This window comes from Pezoporus flaviventris, unplaced genomic scaffold (genome assembly GCF_033815535.1).
Source record: "Pezoporus flaviventris isolate CSIRO_AGI_PZ_B2104156 unplaced genomic scaffold, CSIRO_AGI_Pfla_v1 ptg000007l, whole genome shotgun sequence".
In the NCBI taxonomy this organism is placed as follows: domain Eukaryota; kingdom Metazoa; phylum Chordata; class Aves; order Psittaciformes; family Psittacidae; genus Pezoporus; species Pezoporus flaviventris.
This window is the reverse complement of record NW_026892555.1, coordinates 94,923,141-94,937,768: the sequence shown is the minus strand read 5'-3', so window position 1 is coordinate 94,937,768 and position 14,628 is coordinate 94,923,141. Positions and strand designations below refer to the sequence as shown.

General features: G+C 41.8%; 1 protein-coding gene across 1 annotated transcript; it reads right to left on the bottom strand.

Annotated features, from left to right (window-relative positions):
* Positions 1-4,999: 4,999 nt before the first annotated feature.
* Positions 5,000-14,080, bottom strand: ALDH5A1 (aldehyde dehydrogenase 5 family member A1). Its single transcript, XM_061449596.1, has 10 exons — positions 13,767-14,080; positions 13,443-13,526; positions 12,196-12,366; positions 11,802-11,918; positions 11,242-11,385; positions 10,222-10,365; positions 9,207-9,365; positions 8,488-8,657; positions 7,689-7,747; positions 5,000-7,538 (listed from the first exon to the last, which is right to left on the bottom strand). Exons 1-10 carry the CDS (start codon positions 14,067-14,069, stop codon positions 7,333-7,335), a joined length of 1,557 nt encoding a protein of 518 aa, XP_061305580.1. The 5' UTR covers positions 14,070-14,080; the 3' UTR covers positions 5,000-7,332.
* Between the last annotated feature and the right edge of the window lie 548 nt (positions 14,081-14,628).

Below are 14,628 nucleotides of genomic sequence, written 5' to 3'. Positions count from 1 at the left end.
TTTCAGTTTCTGCTCCAAATGTGTTAACATAATGTATGTGTAAACACATACAGTGTATACTTTTAAGCATTCCTGAAGAAAGTTAAGGCCCACTCAAAACATGAGTTTTGTTTTCTTTTTCAAATTGGGATGTTGGGCTTAATCCATTCCGCACAAATTCCCAAAATGTTCTAGAAGGAATTATATTCCCAGAAACATACATTTTAAACAAAAGAGTTGTATAAGGAACAACTTTTTATTGGCCACGCTGCTATTAATGCTTCTGCTAAATACTGTATCCAGTGTGCCTTTATCTATAAACTTATCTTTTAGGACATGTCAGCGTAGTCAGCAGCATCCTTCAGTTTCGTGAAGTCAGTCACTTGTGCTCTGTTTATTTTATGTTTCTAAAGCTGCTGCTGAAGCTTAGTAGGTTGTTCTTTCAAGAAAAACAAAAGACAGATTCTCTAGTAAAGCAACGACAGGAATCATAAACCTGCTTTCCTCAATGCTGCAGAATTCCCTGGGCTACTCCTCCTCGCACACACACTGTGGGGCTCAGATCTTTGGATTGGTGGTAAGCTCATGTGCCATGAGAAAGTACACATGATTTGGCTATTTCTCACTTCAACAAATGAGAAACATTAAACCAATTTCCTATACCCAAGGCCGTAGTAAGTGGAAGTTGCTTACTAAATTCTGTTCTCTAGGTGATGCTTTAACATCTTTGTTGCTAACAATGTTTTAGTTATGTTTTGAAAGTTGAATATGGTTTAGTTTTGAGCTGCTTCTAATTCTACTAGTTTGATCCTTTCATGTCCTTGGAAGGAGAGGTCATTCTTCTTACATAAGATGAGGCTTGCTCTTAATATGTAACTTGCACAGATGTGAAAATAATAGTTTCTGTGTTTGTGAATTTGTGGTATCATCACTGTGTGTATATCATATTTGTGTCACTGGGCCAAGCATGATTTTGTCAGGACTTTAGGAGAGATTATAGCAAGCCTCGCTTCTTGATTGCATATAATTTTTCTTTCTAGAACCATTGCTTTGTTGCAGCATGTCGTGTCATAGCTGGAGTGAAAGGGTTGGAAAACAAGCTGTCAAGGTGCAAATGCAGTGGTGGAGTTCTGACGCCAGTTCTGGTTTGGGTTATGATGGGTTTGAAGCAGGTTCTTCTTCCACATACTGTTTTTCTTCATACACAGAAAGAGTGCTGGCAGATTCTTTGTTGGGAATATACCCATCCTAATTTCACAGTCTCATCTGCACTTAAAAGCAGAGGAGACCAGATATAGGTTGTCATATATGGTTCAGAGTCCGCTGTGGTGGACATAGCTATGCTAGCTTAACAGTTGGACTCGATTAAAGGTCTTTTCCAACACAAGCTATTCTATGATTCTGTGAAAATAAAGAATATATTCGGTTTGGAACTGGTAAGATACTGCCTCTCTTTGAAGGCAGGCAGTGTGTTGATACTTGAAGTGCCTCGTAGCCTTGGAGTAAGCACTGGATTTTCATTTGCATCTTGTGTCAATTTATACATGCTGATCCATGCACAAGCAGAGATTGTCCCTCTGTGCAAAAGAATTGTCCTTTGTTTGCATTTTAAGGAATGTATTATGGCAAAATATTTCCTTACTGTTACTGCCTGAGGCATTAAACAGGTTCAGTACTCAGCAGAGTGTGTATGCAGCATGGAACTGCCGTGCTGGAAACGGGTCTAGGCCTGTGGTTTTAATTTTCTTAACCAAAATGCTACCACGGTACAAAACAAATTTACCTTGGCAAATCTGCTGAGATGCACATCCAGATTCTCTGTTCCGTGGTTCAAACTTTCAAGTTAACTGAGTAGATTGTTTAGAAATTCAGCAAAACATGAACAGTCTAATTTACAGGTTGCTAATTTGGGGAGGGAAAGAAAAAGATTGTTCTCGCTTCATGTGTATGAGTAACACTTTTGCAGCTGTGTCCTTTATGTAAACAGTCTTAGTGTCAGATGCATCAGATACAGGTACTGTTTGAGCACTTGTGCTGTCAGCTGTTTCCTTAATGATGCTATCCTTATGATGTTAATTTTCCTTTTCTTTTTTGGTCTCTTGTGGGCAAACGGAAGTGCATACACATGAAAGGAATTGAGAGTGTGTGCACCTCTCGGAGAGTGAGCACATGTGTTTTCTATGCTGAATTTAAATTTTCCTTAGGCAGTTCTAATGTTCTTGAAATAACTTGAGTGCTTAGGCGTATTTCCTATTACTGTTCTAAGCCTAAGGGAAACTAGTTTTGCCCCTCAATATACTAATAATGGGCCGCAGTCAGCTGGAGCTTTCAGGTGGTGGTAATAAAGTGACAACTGCTTTAGTCTTCTGAGCTATTTATGAGATTTGAGAGAGGTAGCCTTTCTTCTAGAAGAAGGGAAATGGGATAGAGAGGTCAGTTAATATCTTAACCTTTACTGCTTGTCATTGATCACTAACTAGAATACAAATCCCGTACTTCTGCAGCAAAGGAGAACCCATTTCATATAACTTTTAGGTCCCGAACTCCCCAAGGCAAGGGAGTAAACCTTAAAGCTTAGAAATACACTTCAAAAAAAGGAGGAAGAAAAGGCAAGTAATTTTTTTTTTCTTTTGCACAGGCTACAAATCAAGTGCAGATGAGCTATACATCAGTAGTTTGTCTGTGTATGGAAGTGCTTCCCCCTGTAGGTGGACGGGTGAGCTATTACAGAATTTATGTTAGGAGTCTTCCTAGAAGATGCTATTTATTGCAAATAATAATGTAACTGGAACCATTTCTGAGCTGAAATTACTACATTTATGTAACTACTAATAAAGTTTTGTCTTTCATTCTAGGAACTTGTCAGGTACTCTTTTAGACATGGTTTTCTGCATTGGACTTGACACTCAAATCAGGCTAATAGAGATTAGTTGTATACCGTAGCTTATGTCTGTATTTAAACATAAAAGGAGTGCTTTAATGTTCCTTTCTACTGACAAAAGCAAATCGGTGTCTTTTTTTTCAGACAGGTAACATAAGTCAGTACATTAGAGAGCAGAAAAAAATTACTGTCGTTTACAGTATGAGTTTTCATGTGGTGCTTGTCGTTAACTTGGTTTAATTGGCTGTGTGTAAATATTCACCAGCTGCCATGCCAAGTGTGGTTATTTTGCAAGTTTTGTGGCTTATTCTGTGGCAAATACAGTACTTGAGTATTTGTAAGTATAATCACTGCAGTAATGAGAGATACTAGTGTGCAATATAACCCAAAATACTGCTGTTAGCTAGGGGTAGGTTATGCTGCCTGTTTCAGAACTGGAAAAGAAAAATCCATGCATCAGTGTGTGTGAAGTTTGTGCTAAATCATAATAAAAGGTACTATGAGATACAAGTGTCTTTCTGTAAGGAAAAAACATACCCATAAAAGCAAGAGTAAAAGTTAAGTGTATTTGAATACATGGTGTCACAGTCTACATGGTGCCTCTTAGGTTCATAACTGACTCTTGCAAGGGAATACTGGCTTGCTGAATAAGCTGGTAAAATAACACATCATTTTTTATTGACGAATGGCATCTGTTTTTTTCCTGCATCGTACACTTTGGTCACAGCAACAGCCTTCCCCCTCCCCTTTAAGTAGGCTGATGCAAGGTTCTGGGCTTGTGCAACAAGGTAATTAGTGATTCCTAAACAACTTAAGCCAGTTGTGCTAAGTAGCTTCATCATTCATTGATAAAGTGAATAAACCACCAACTTCTCATGTCTTGGAAGGTCCTAGGCAGAGAGTTTTGACATTGAAAACACTTTAAGCAAGCATTAAGATTTAACTTGGAACTTCTGAAGACCATACTTAAACCTTCTCCTTTAAGATGGCCCAATCCTTCCAAAAGCAGTAGGGCTAGAACAAAGGGCATAACCGGTTATGGTTATGACTCTGCCGGTTACAGTGAGACAGTAACTTCAATGCCAAGTGAAAGGATGGAGCTTCTTTTGCTTACAGGATTGACCAACTCCCAACATATGTCTGACTGATTTAGAAAAGTAAAAACTATTTTACTCTGTGAAAACCATTTAAACTGCTGTTTATGTTGTGAGTTAATCATGAAAGCATAAAAGATGTCTAGAAACACCGTGTCTGGGAAATGGATAGGCTGCAAGAACAGTAGCCTGTTAAAACATCTCCTTGATCTTGGTGACAAGAGGTAACAGTGCAAGCTGCCAGCTACTGCAAACAAAATTAAGTACTAGATGTTGACATACTTCTTGGTGAGACTTACTGTCTATCTTCACTGGTATTGGGTTAGTGTTATTAGCATCAAAAGCCTCCTTCACTGGCACTTTGACAGCTTAGCATACAAACAGACAAGAATTAGCCAGAGTGACATGCCAAAAAAAGTTTATGCACCAGCTGGAGATTTTTGCCTATTTAAGTTAAAAATCTTAGTATCTAGTAGAACAGGTAAATATAGCTTCTTAAAAAGTTTTATTACACAAAGAGGATTGGGGGTCAAACAACAGCTGTTTAAAGGGTAACACAGGAAAATAAAATGGAAACTAAGTGAGGTTAGAAACCAGATGGTTTCTGAGGCTTCAGAACCATATTAACCAAATGGAAATAAAACGGCTTCCAAAAAGCTATTTTAAATATTAAGAAATGAAATAATTATGGAAGTAATTGCATCCTGAAGGCAGGGATAGGAACTCTGATCCACAAAGCCTTTATCTTGTGGTAAAATGTGTGATTTGGCATAAAAAACTAGCATACAAAATGACTGATGGCATATTAGTATGTTGAAGTAGTGCCATCTATTTGATTTAGATTCAAGGGACTGTAATAAAGGTAACAAAATCTTACACCTCAACCCAAACCATTCTGTGAACATGTGGATGCAAAGAGGTGTCTTTTTCCAGTGCTGAAGCTGGCAGAACAAAGAAATCTGCAAATCTGAGAAACTGAACTTAATGTGGCTGCTGTCAGTTTGTCAGTTCAGCATTGAATAAGGTAATAAACCACACAATCCAGTACTTTCGCTGAAGTTATTTATTAACAGAAAATATTTTTCCATCACATACCCAGAAATTGCTAAACTATCACAAGTGTAATCAACATAACTGAAGTGTGAGAGTTCAAGTATATGTTTTGTTGAAGAATCACAGCTTTTGTTATGAAGACAAGTTTATTCTGTGCTTAACTGATGTAGACCTTGCTGACAGATGGATACTATGCTAGAATACAACCACAATCCAATCCAGCCAAAGGTATTTTTGAAGTTTATTACATACCTTATCTTTAATTCTGGTTTGTGCTTGTTATCAGGCATAGTAAAAGTATTATTTGCTAGGAGAAAAAGTAAACATTTACTCATTAACAGTGCTATTCTCTGAAAAGACATCAAGTTTATAAATGTACCAATGCATCAGACTGGTAACTTTGCAGTGAAGAGAGCAGTGGACTAAAGAATGTATCCTCCAACTGCACTGTCCTAAAAAGCAGACGCACATTCAAGACTGCACTGTCATAGAGCAATCAATGAAATAACTTTAATTTTTATCTTACACTGCCGTTCACAGGCAGACATATTTTAAGTCTGTATAATTCACTATCTTAAATGTGCTTTTTTGGTGCACTGGAAATTACCAGAAGGGCAGTTAAGTGTCCTTTAACCACCCTTCAGTTGGCACGATGCACAAACACTACTGACAGACAATGTACTCCAGACCCACCGGGTCTCAAGTGTTACACAAATATAACCATAAAAATACTTAGAAATAATCAGTAGCAGTCAATGCCACCTTATGTGCGCTTTAAAAAAAAACCCTGTGAAACTCAGTCGTGGCTTGTCTTCCTCCCTCCCCAAGTCTTGTGTTCCTGGTACCTCTTTGCCTGATTGGATAAAATAACCCATTCCATAAGGTACATTCATTAATGTATAGAAAGAAGAGCTCTGCTGCCTTCTTTCATTTATTTTTAATAATTAACGGATTAACCCCATGAAATAAATTTAACCAACACAGGAAACAAAATTTATTCCCTGTAGCTTCTGTAGTGCTGATTTATTTGCCAAATTAACACTGCTCATTTTTCAAGTGCTTCTTTTGACTTCCATGAAAAATTAAGTTTAAACAGCATTGTTTGTTTCATATTAAGGAAGCTTTACATCATCTTTTGAAGATGACAAGTAGTAAGGTGATGCATAGAAATCTCTCCTCTAATCACTTCTATTTAAATCTTTATTAGGGCACAAGTTAGCCAAGTTTAAAGGTTTTTAAGCCTTCCTCCCTAATGGACATTCACCTGTGTAACCACACATCCAATTCAAGGCACAGAGTCCATAGGAACAGAATCATTTATGTGCTCATGTTCTTTGGAGGTGGTGAGTAATGTTCCTTTAGATACTGAGGAACACTTACATCAGTGATACTACTTCTACCCAAGGATAGTCGCATTCTTTTCATGGAAGGGAGTTTACCTGTATCATCATGTCACCACTTGTGCTTCCTTCACACAGCCCTTATAGTGTCACAATTATGTAAGTTATTCCTGCAAGTAAGCACCCCATCTTCCTCCTGCTGTGCACAAAGCCAGCAGCTCCTTGTCCTTCCTGGACTGTCCTGTTCTCAGGGCTGCTGGGGTTCACAAACGTCAAACAAGTTATATTTGATCCCAGGTGTGTGCAAACTGTTAGGCACAAATTACAGCTCTTTGCTCAAAAGCCCAAAGCTGAACAGCTGTCAGCTTTGCAACTAGCATTAACATGCACTGAAAAAGCTGTCTGTTCACCTGTGTGGATGCCTAGCTGGAGCTAAAAGCAATTCCTCACCTTACATAAGCATCAGATTCTCTCACAATTAAAAAACCCAAACAAAAGGCACACCTGTCTCTAAAAGCAGGTCATATAACCACGTTAGAAAAGACAAGTATGTACACAAAATTCTGAAGGGAGACTGTCCTCCACAAAGCCTCCAACATCATCACTGAAACATCAGAGGCAGTAGAAAATGGTGGTCTAGTTTCCCCTTGCCATAGGTTTTGATCTGTTTTCATTATGCACAAGTCTCCTGAGTCTTCCCAGTCACACAGGGGTAATCAAAGAATAATGTATCTGCATTCTTCCCTACTCCTTGCTGAAAATTATAGACACTGTAATCACATTACTGAAAACCAATGTATAAATAAAGAACATGTGAAAACATATGGCAGCACAGAATACTGTAAATATCTCTACGCATACGGAACAGGGTTGCTTAGTTTCAAGGAAGGTAGAAGTTGCATTCATATATGTATCTGGTTCAAGAAGCTTATTGAAACTACAGCACTCTTTTCCAAACTGTTGGGATTGTGCTTTTTGAAGATTTTTATAAGCCTCCAATGCAGACATACTTTATTTCTAAGTATTCATCAATGCCATATTTTGAGCCTTCTCGCCCTAAACCAGACTGTTTTACCCCACCAAAAGGACTCTCCACTGATGAGATTATGCCTTCGTTAACACCAACCATTCCAACTTCCAGCTGTTCTGCAACCCTCCAGATCTGAGCTGGATCCTGGGAGTAGAAATATCCTGCCACACAGAGATACAGGAATGAAAATGAAAACCAGGAAGAACAGTTGGAGAAGACTGAAAAAGAGACTTCTTAACATTTAGAAGCATCATTCAGTAACACTAAAGTTCATAAAGCAACAGGCACACACTTATCTGACAGAGGCATACCTGCTAAACCCACATTAGCTGCGTTTGCTATGGCAATAGCTTCTTCTTCAGTATCAAATCTGTCAATATAAAGAGACAAAAACCACAAATGAGGTCTGCAGTTCATCTACCATCTTGCTGACACCCAAGCAGCAGCCTTATCAAATACAAGGTCAAGGTACAGGATTTTTCCTAAAGTGTATTTTAAACATCTGATTTCATTTTCACTTTGAAGCAGGGGTTTCTACCACCTCTCTTCATTTAAACTGCAGGTAAGTAGGGCTGCTTTTATCTGCGCTAGATACTAATAGGTAAAACATTTACTTCACAGAGGGCAGCCCACCAACCACACAAGCACTCTTTAACTATCAGAGAGAACCATATGTTCTTCCATCACATCCAATTACTCTGGATGTAGGCAGGAAAGGTTTTAGGAGAGAAAGAGAGCTCCAGGTGATCCTGCATCAGAAAGAATTTAGGACTAGCAAATCACATGACAATCTGCAAAGTCCTGCCTCCTACTTCCTACCACAAATCATGAAGTTGATGGTGTTGCTGTACATACCTTTGTTTACTGCTAATACAATTTAAAAGTAAATAATTCTCAAAAACTTGCTAAAGAGATGCTAAAATTGGATCAAGAGTGAGAAACAAACGAACTACACATCCAAAGTAAGTTTCCATATGTGTACCCCAGTCTTATTACAAGACTTGTGTGACTGTACAAAAATACCTGTTGGTAAACTGTCATTCAAACCTTATTTATTTAAGATTTCATATTTTAATTGCTACTTTTAACCTGGAAAATTAATAATCTTACTTGATAACTGGTGCTAAAGGGCCAAATGTCTCCTCTTGGGTGCAAAGCATTTTTGTTGTAACATTACTAAGTAATGTTGGCTCAAAGAAATTCTTCCCCAAGCTGTGCCGTTTCCCTCCAGTCACAATAGATGCTCCTTGAGAAACTGCATCATTAATGTGTCTCTCTACCTGAGTATGCAAAACAGAAATCTCAAAGTCAGCATCTGGGAATGAACAACAGTATATTTTCCACTGAAGAAATAATACTCTCTAGTATTAAAGATTTTGAGAAGTTTATGCTTTGCAGAAGACCGTTTGCAGTATTATTCAAAATTTCACCTGAATTTTTATTTCTCTGAGTCTGACATAATTTCTGAGGGATAAATTATGAGCATGATCCTAGTTTCATGGATATTAAAGATTCAGCTTTTCACATTCACACTCTCACATTGTATACAATTTCAGTAAAAGTTCTTGAGAACAGCTAGGAAGTAATCAGGACGAATTAGTTTCTTCTAAAGGAGGAATCTTTTTTTCCCTTAACAGAAATAAGGGAGCGATACGTTAAGTGGCCACATCTGTTTTGTCTACAGGTATATGCTCTCTTTTGGCTCACTTCTGGCTACACTGCAAATACATTCTAACAAAACAAGCATGAAAAAAGTGAAATATAAATCTCAAGTTACTTTACAGATCATAGAAAGGAAATTCAGATGTGAAAAATTAAATAATTTATACCTTCTCCACTGCTTTTTCATTAATTAATGGCCCTTGGGTAGTATTTTCATCAAATCCACTTCCAACGTGTAGTTCTCTCTCTATGGCTTTAGCAAACTTTTCCACAAATTTGTCATGGATTCCCTTCTGCACCAGGAAACGGTTTGTGCAAACACAGGTCTGAAAGCAAACATGAGAAGGAAGAACAAACAGTAGTTTATATTGTATTTAATCTATCAATTAATTAATTCTGGCCTTCAAGCCACATCTTCAGGTTACTACAGTGGTCCGTCCTCTACCTCTTATCCGTCATCCTAAACTGCTACTCAGCTTTGCAATTTATTTCATCACCCCTCCCACTTTAGGAATACAACTTCAACAAGCTGTCAGCAAGTGTAAGTCACTTGAGATTTTGTGAGTTCTGCTCATGGATGAAACAAGTTCCAGAATCTGCAAGATTCTTCAAGTCTGCAAGACTCTAATTAGCAGTGCTGGACTGAGCAGCAGAACCTCAAATCACAGTTGGTGGGGTGGGGTCTTTTTTTCTAACTCCTTCACTAATCAAGTTTTCTTTCTTCATGGAATTTGTTTCTAAGTGTTTTCAGTGGCCTATTAATTTGTGCTACCACTCTGCTCTGACTGCATCCTGTTTTGGTTGCTACAGTCTCAAAAGTAACAACCACTTGATCCTTCTATACAGCAGCAGAGGTGTCTTTCATGTTAGATCTTATCCAGTCTGTGTTTGATCACAATTAATTAATTGTGGTCTAATTAATTTATTGCCAACAACAAAATGCTGACAAAATGCCTTATCACTTTTCACACTCTTGTAAGAGGTTCTAGAGATCTTCCTTCTTAGTGACAAAACTGACTGTCAGGCTTGCTGATAACTGGCTTGAGTGCTCAAAGCCATGTGCGACTCTTCATTGTGAAGCGTTCTATGCTTTCCCTTTACATAAAATAGCTTATTTGCAGCTTAAACTGTTAAGTACAACTCTTCACTTCCCATAGACAAGGGCAAAAAGATTAGTCTTACCTGCCCTGAGTTTCTATATTTGGAAGCAAGGGCTCCTGCAACAGCACGGTCTACACTGGCGCTGTCAAACACTATGAAGGGAGCATGTCCTCCAAGCTCCATGGAAACTCGCTTCACCGTGCCAGCTGCATGTTTCAGCAGTATCTGTAGGCAACAGAGGAGACACAGAAATCTGTACCTCTACCAGATGTGAACTGTGGAATCAAGAGATGAAAAGCAGTGAAAAACTAACTCTGGCAGGGAATTAATCTCCATCTTCTCTGTAATGCTAGACCATCTGTTTTTTTCTATGACAAAAACAAGGACTAATTGCCTTCATTAAAATCTTCAGAGATTGAATTCTGGCCAGGAAATACTGGAGAGAAGGATTTTCATCAACTTTAGTTCAAGTCAGCCTTTTGTACACTAGTATTGTCACTGTTGTTTTCTCATTCTTTTCTTTTTGGGTAACAAAAATCTTGACTACTCTTACAAAATTCTTCCAAGATCTGACAGAACTTAGTGTTAAGATTTGCCTCGATACCAGACTTTTTCATTCTGCGTACAGCCATCCCATACAATCCCACCATCTTATAGCCACACTCTACAGTTGTAAAGCTTATGTCATTAGAGATGGTGGTTATTGCTTTTTGACTAATGTTGACAGGCGAGATTCAAGGGCCTCACTTCTCTAATACTTCATCTCAACTGCAGAAGTTGTTCCTGAACAATACCTTTGAAACTCTATTTCAGTGTTCTTATTAGTATGTTGTCACCCTATGATATGAAACAATAGCATCTTGTACAGAACTGTTTATAATTTAATAAAGACAGTTATCCAGACCTTGCACACAGGCATCCTTCTGTGAAGTACTGATACTGAAGTAAATAGGCAGTATCTCAAGTACACAATTATTTGGACAATCTGCATACAACAGCCAGAAAAGAAGGCATCTCTGTATAAAGACACACACTTCCCCCCCAACCTTCCCAGCACAACCACCATAATATTCTTCAAGGATATTCTGTGCACTTACGTACCTTTCCTGTTGCTGTAGAGCCGGTAAAAGATATTTTGGCTACCAATGGATCAGTGCACAGGATTTCCCCTACAGCTGGTGTCTGTTGTCTGGAACAAGGAACAACATTATACACTCCTGCTGGAATTCCAGCTTGGTTTGCAAGCTGCAACAAAAGAAATACAGAATTTGCATTATCAGTGCATTTTGCACAAGAAAGTCACTAATGTTTACCATTTCAAGCAAACCAGTCTGTAAGTCAATGAAAACTGTAAGTCCACAGCACAACAAGTAACAGATGCCACAGTGTCAAGAAAGCAGCCTCACTCCAGTTTAAGCTGGCTGTCAGAGTAACCAAAGATAGAAAGATGTTTTTCTTTGCTAAATGGCCAGGCCCTCTTTGAGCCTCTAGACCGTATTAGAGCAACTTTAAAAGATTCTTACTAAACTATATCTCTGGATCAAGCCAGCTTGCCCTTTCTTCATGTATGAAGCTGGCCAGAGGTATCTTCAAAGCCCGTCTTGACTCTCCATTTACAGCTTCAGTCCACTGCTAAGGTAAAGCTCAGCATAAAAGCTCACCTCCCCAAGAGCTAGTGCTGATAACGGTGTGTCCTCTGCAGGTTTCACTACCACTGTACAACCAGCTGCCAGAGCTGCGCCAACCTTCCGGGTAATCATAGCGCTGGGGAAATTCCACTAGGATGAGAGAAAAAAGTACAATCAAACTTGGGAAAATTTTGCCTCTGTTTTTGCAGAAATAGCTAACCTTTTCTATAATCCAGCAGATGTGCATTGTCCTAAGTGAACATTACAGAGAAGTACTGCCAATCCAGGAAGAAGCAAGTACAGGGCAGAAATGAAACCTAACAGGATTGTTTGCGAGGGCTGGAAGAGCCATCAGTCAGGCCACAGCCCCATTCTGTGGGCTGCGCTTAAAACCTTCCCATGATTTCAAAACGCCAGCTATGCTTACTGGGGTTATGATGGCTGCCACTCCTACAGGCTGCTTCAGCACCAGGATTCTTCTGTCTTTTGCAGACGCTGGAACGATATCACCATAAACCCGGCGAGCTTCCTCTGCAAACCACTCCAGAAATGAGGCAGAATACAGGATTTCACCCTGTGCTTCCTTCAGAGGCTTCCCCTTTGATTAGATCAAAGAAACACAGAAATCTGTAAGCAGCAGACTGAAGTAATACAAACAAATTCAAGTCAACTGAATCTGAAATCAGTTTCTGTTCTTTTTCAGAGTACTTTATAATCCCCTATCATGTACACTGCAATCTCCAAAAAGGACTATATGATTGCAGCAGCAGTAATTGTGTGGCTTCAATACAGTCATTGTAGAGATAACATTTTGTATGCTGTGCCTGGATTCTGCACCAGCTACCAAGGAAAAAACTGACTGCTACGGCTGAACCCAGCACACCTGCCCAAGACAGGGAGGTAGAACAGCAAATGTTGCATGTCTTTTATTACAAGCTTAGCAGTTAGCTGCTACTATCAATCCTAGGAAGATGAAGATCATGGCACAACAATTACAGGTTTATGCCAGGGATATTTGTTTTAGGGAGTATTACTTTGGACTACCTCCAGGTCTGATCCTGTGGACTGAATGCCCATTTGCAGCTGGGACACCACAGAGGAGCTGCCCAAGTATCTCCCACCAGGGTTTTACCCAAAAGTCTACCAATTGGTGAGCTCCCAGACTGCTGTGCTCTGCAATGCAAACCAAACCACACCGAGTGAATTCAATTTGAAGACTTGCTTTAATAATACTGCAATTTTTCAAAGTCAAGGAAACTGAAAAAGCACAACCATTTCTGCCATGAACACCATGGTTTAGGTTGATGTATGCTTTTTTATACCATGAAGCAAAACATGGGGCTGATTCCTGCTGGATTGTTAGGTACTATTGTCATCGAAATAAGAGACTGTGTGTCAGAAACGTCTGAAACAGTATCCATTGACCTAACCGAGTGATGTGAATGCACACAATGTGTCTGATAGGCTCAACTTGGTCACCTTAGGGTGGCTAACCGATGAAATACATACAGGGTGTTTGACGTCTGCCTGTTTTGTTTTACTTCAGTGTTAGCATCAGTTTACTTTATTTCAGTGCCGGCACCCCTGTGTTACGTTTCCAGGGAGGCTGAACGCGAGCACGGCGCAGCGCCCACGGCCGGTCAGAGGGGCAGCCGGCCCTGCTGCCCTACTCACGTTCTCGGCCGTGATGATCCTCGCCAGCTCGTCCTTGTTCTCTATCATCAGCTCGTACCATCTGCGGAGGCGCACGCTCCTCTCCTGCGGAGACAGAAGGCTGCCGTGGCTGCCGCCCGCAGGGACGAGCTTCTCCGAGGGGGAAGCGAAGCGAAGCCCCGGGCAACCCCTGGGACAGACCCACAGACAGCCGGAGAACGGGTGGCCCCCGCTGCCCCGGACTTCCCACCGCGGCCGCCTCCCGCCCCGGGCGGCGCTGGGAGCCGCGCTCTGCACGGAGCCCCCTCGCTGCCCCGGCGCACGCCATGTTCCGCGGCCGCTCACCTTGGCGGGGAGGCGGCCCCAGGCGGCGCCGGCATCGTGCGCGGCCCGCACGGCCTCCCGCGCCTCGGCCGCCCCGCAGTCGGCCACTCGGCCCAACTCCTCACCGCTGGCCGGGTCCTGCACGGGGAAAACAGTGGGCGCCTCCACCCATCGGCCGCCCACCAGGCCGCCCCAGCGCACCAGCGAGGCGGGCAGCGCCCAGCTGTTGCGCCGCCGAGCTACCGCCAGGCCTGGGGGCCGCGGGGGCAGGGAGAGGAGGAGGCGGCGGGTGGCGGCAGCCCGCCCTTGCAGTAGGCTCGCCATGGCCGCGCACCGGCGACAGGCGGCGGGCCCCGGGCCCAGCCCGCCCTCTCCGCCCCGGAGGAGGAGCTGCGGAGGAGCCGAGCCAGATGCGGCAGCTCGGCGGGGTGCAGCTGCAGGCGGAGTAGGAGGAGAGGGTGGCGTTTGGTCTGGTGTTGGGAGTGGTGGGGGCATGGCAGTTGGGAGTTTCTGCTTCCTGGAGCCCGCTTACTCTTAACCCCATCGAGACCCTATCCAGACGGAGAGGGGGAATAGTGCTTGATGGCTTAAACGTAGGCGCACCGGCCTGCAGGAGGCTGTGGTCGTAGTGGGCCAGTGGCCCTCGTCTCCGTCGGGCGGGTCCCATGGTGGCATTGGTCAGTCTGGCACGAAGGCTGTATGACGGCCCTGCCCGGTGCCACCATGTTGCTGGGGACCGGTGGGGCTGTGCCACATGTGCCAGCCGTGCCCTGGCATGGTGATAGGGTCAGGTCTGCGGGGGCGCGGAGCTGCAGCACACCCAGCCTTTGCAGTCACATAAAAGTTAATGGCAATGCCTGTGGCAGGAGTGCTGCCATGATTT

Excerpts from the sequence above, each read along its gene's own strand:
- ALDH5A1 (XM_061449596.1), bottom strand. The coding sequence starts at position 14,069 with ATGGCGAGCCTACTGCAAGGGCGGGCTGCCGCCACCCGCCGCCTCCTC. Across the intron at positions 13,527-13,766 it reads GGGGCCGCCTCCCCGCCAAG|GAGAGGAGCGTGCGCCTCCG; the intron begins GTGAGCGGCCGC and ends CTGTCTCCGCAG. Across the intron at positions 9,366-10,221 it reads AATATAGAAACTCAGGGCAG|ACCTGTGTTTGCACAAACCG; the intron begins GTAAGACTAATC and ends GTTTGCTTTCAG.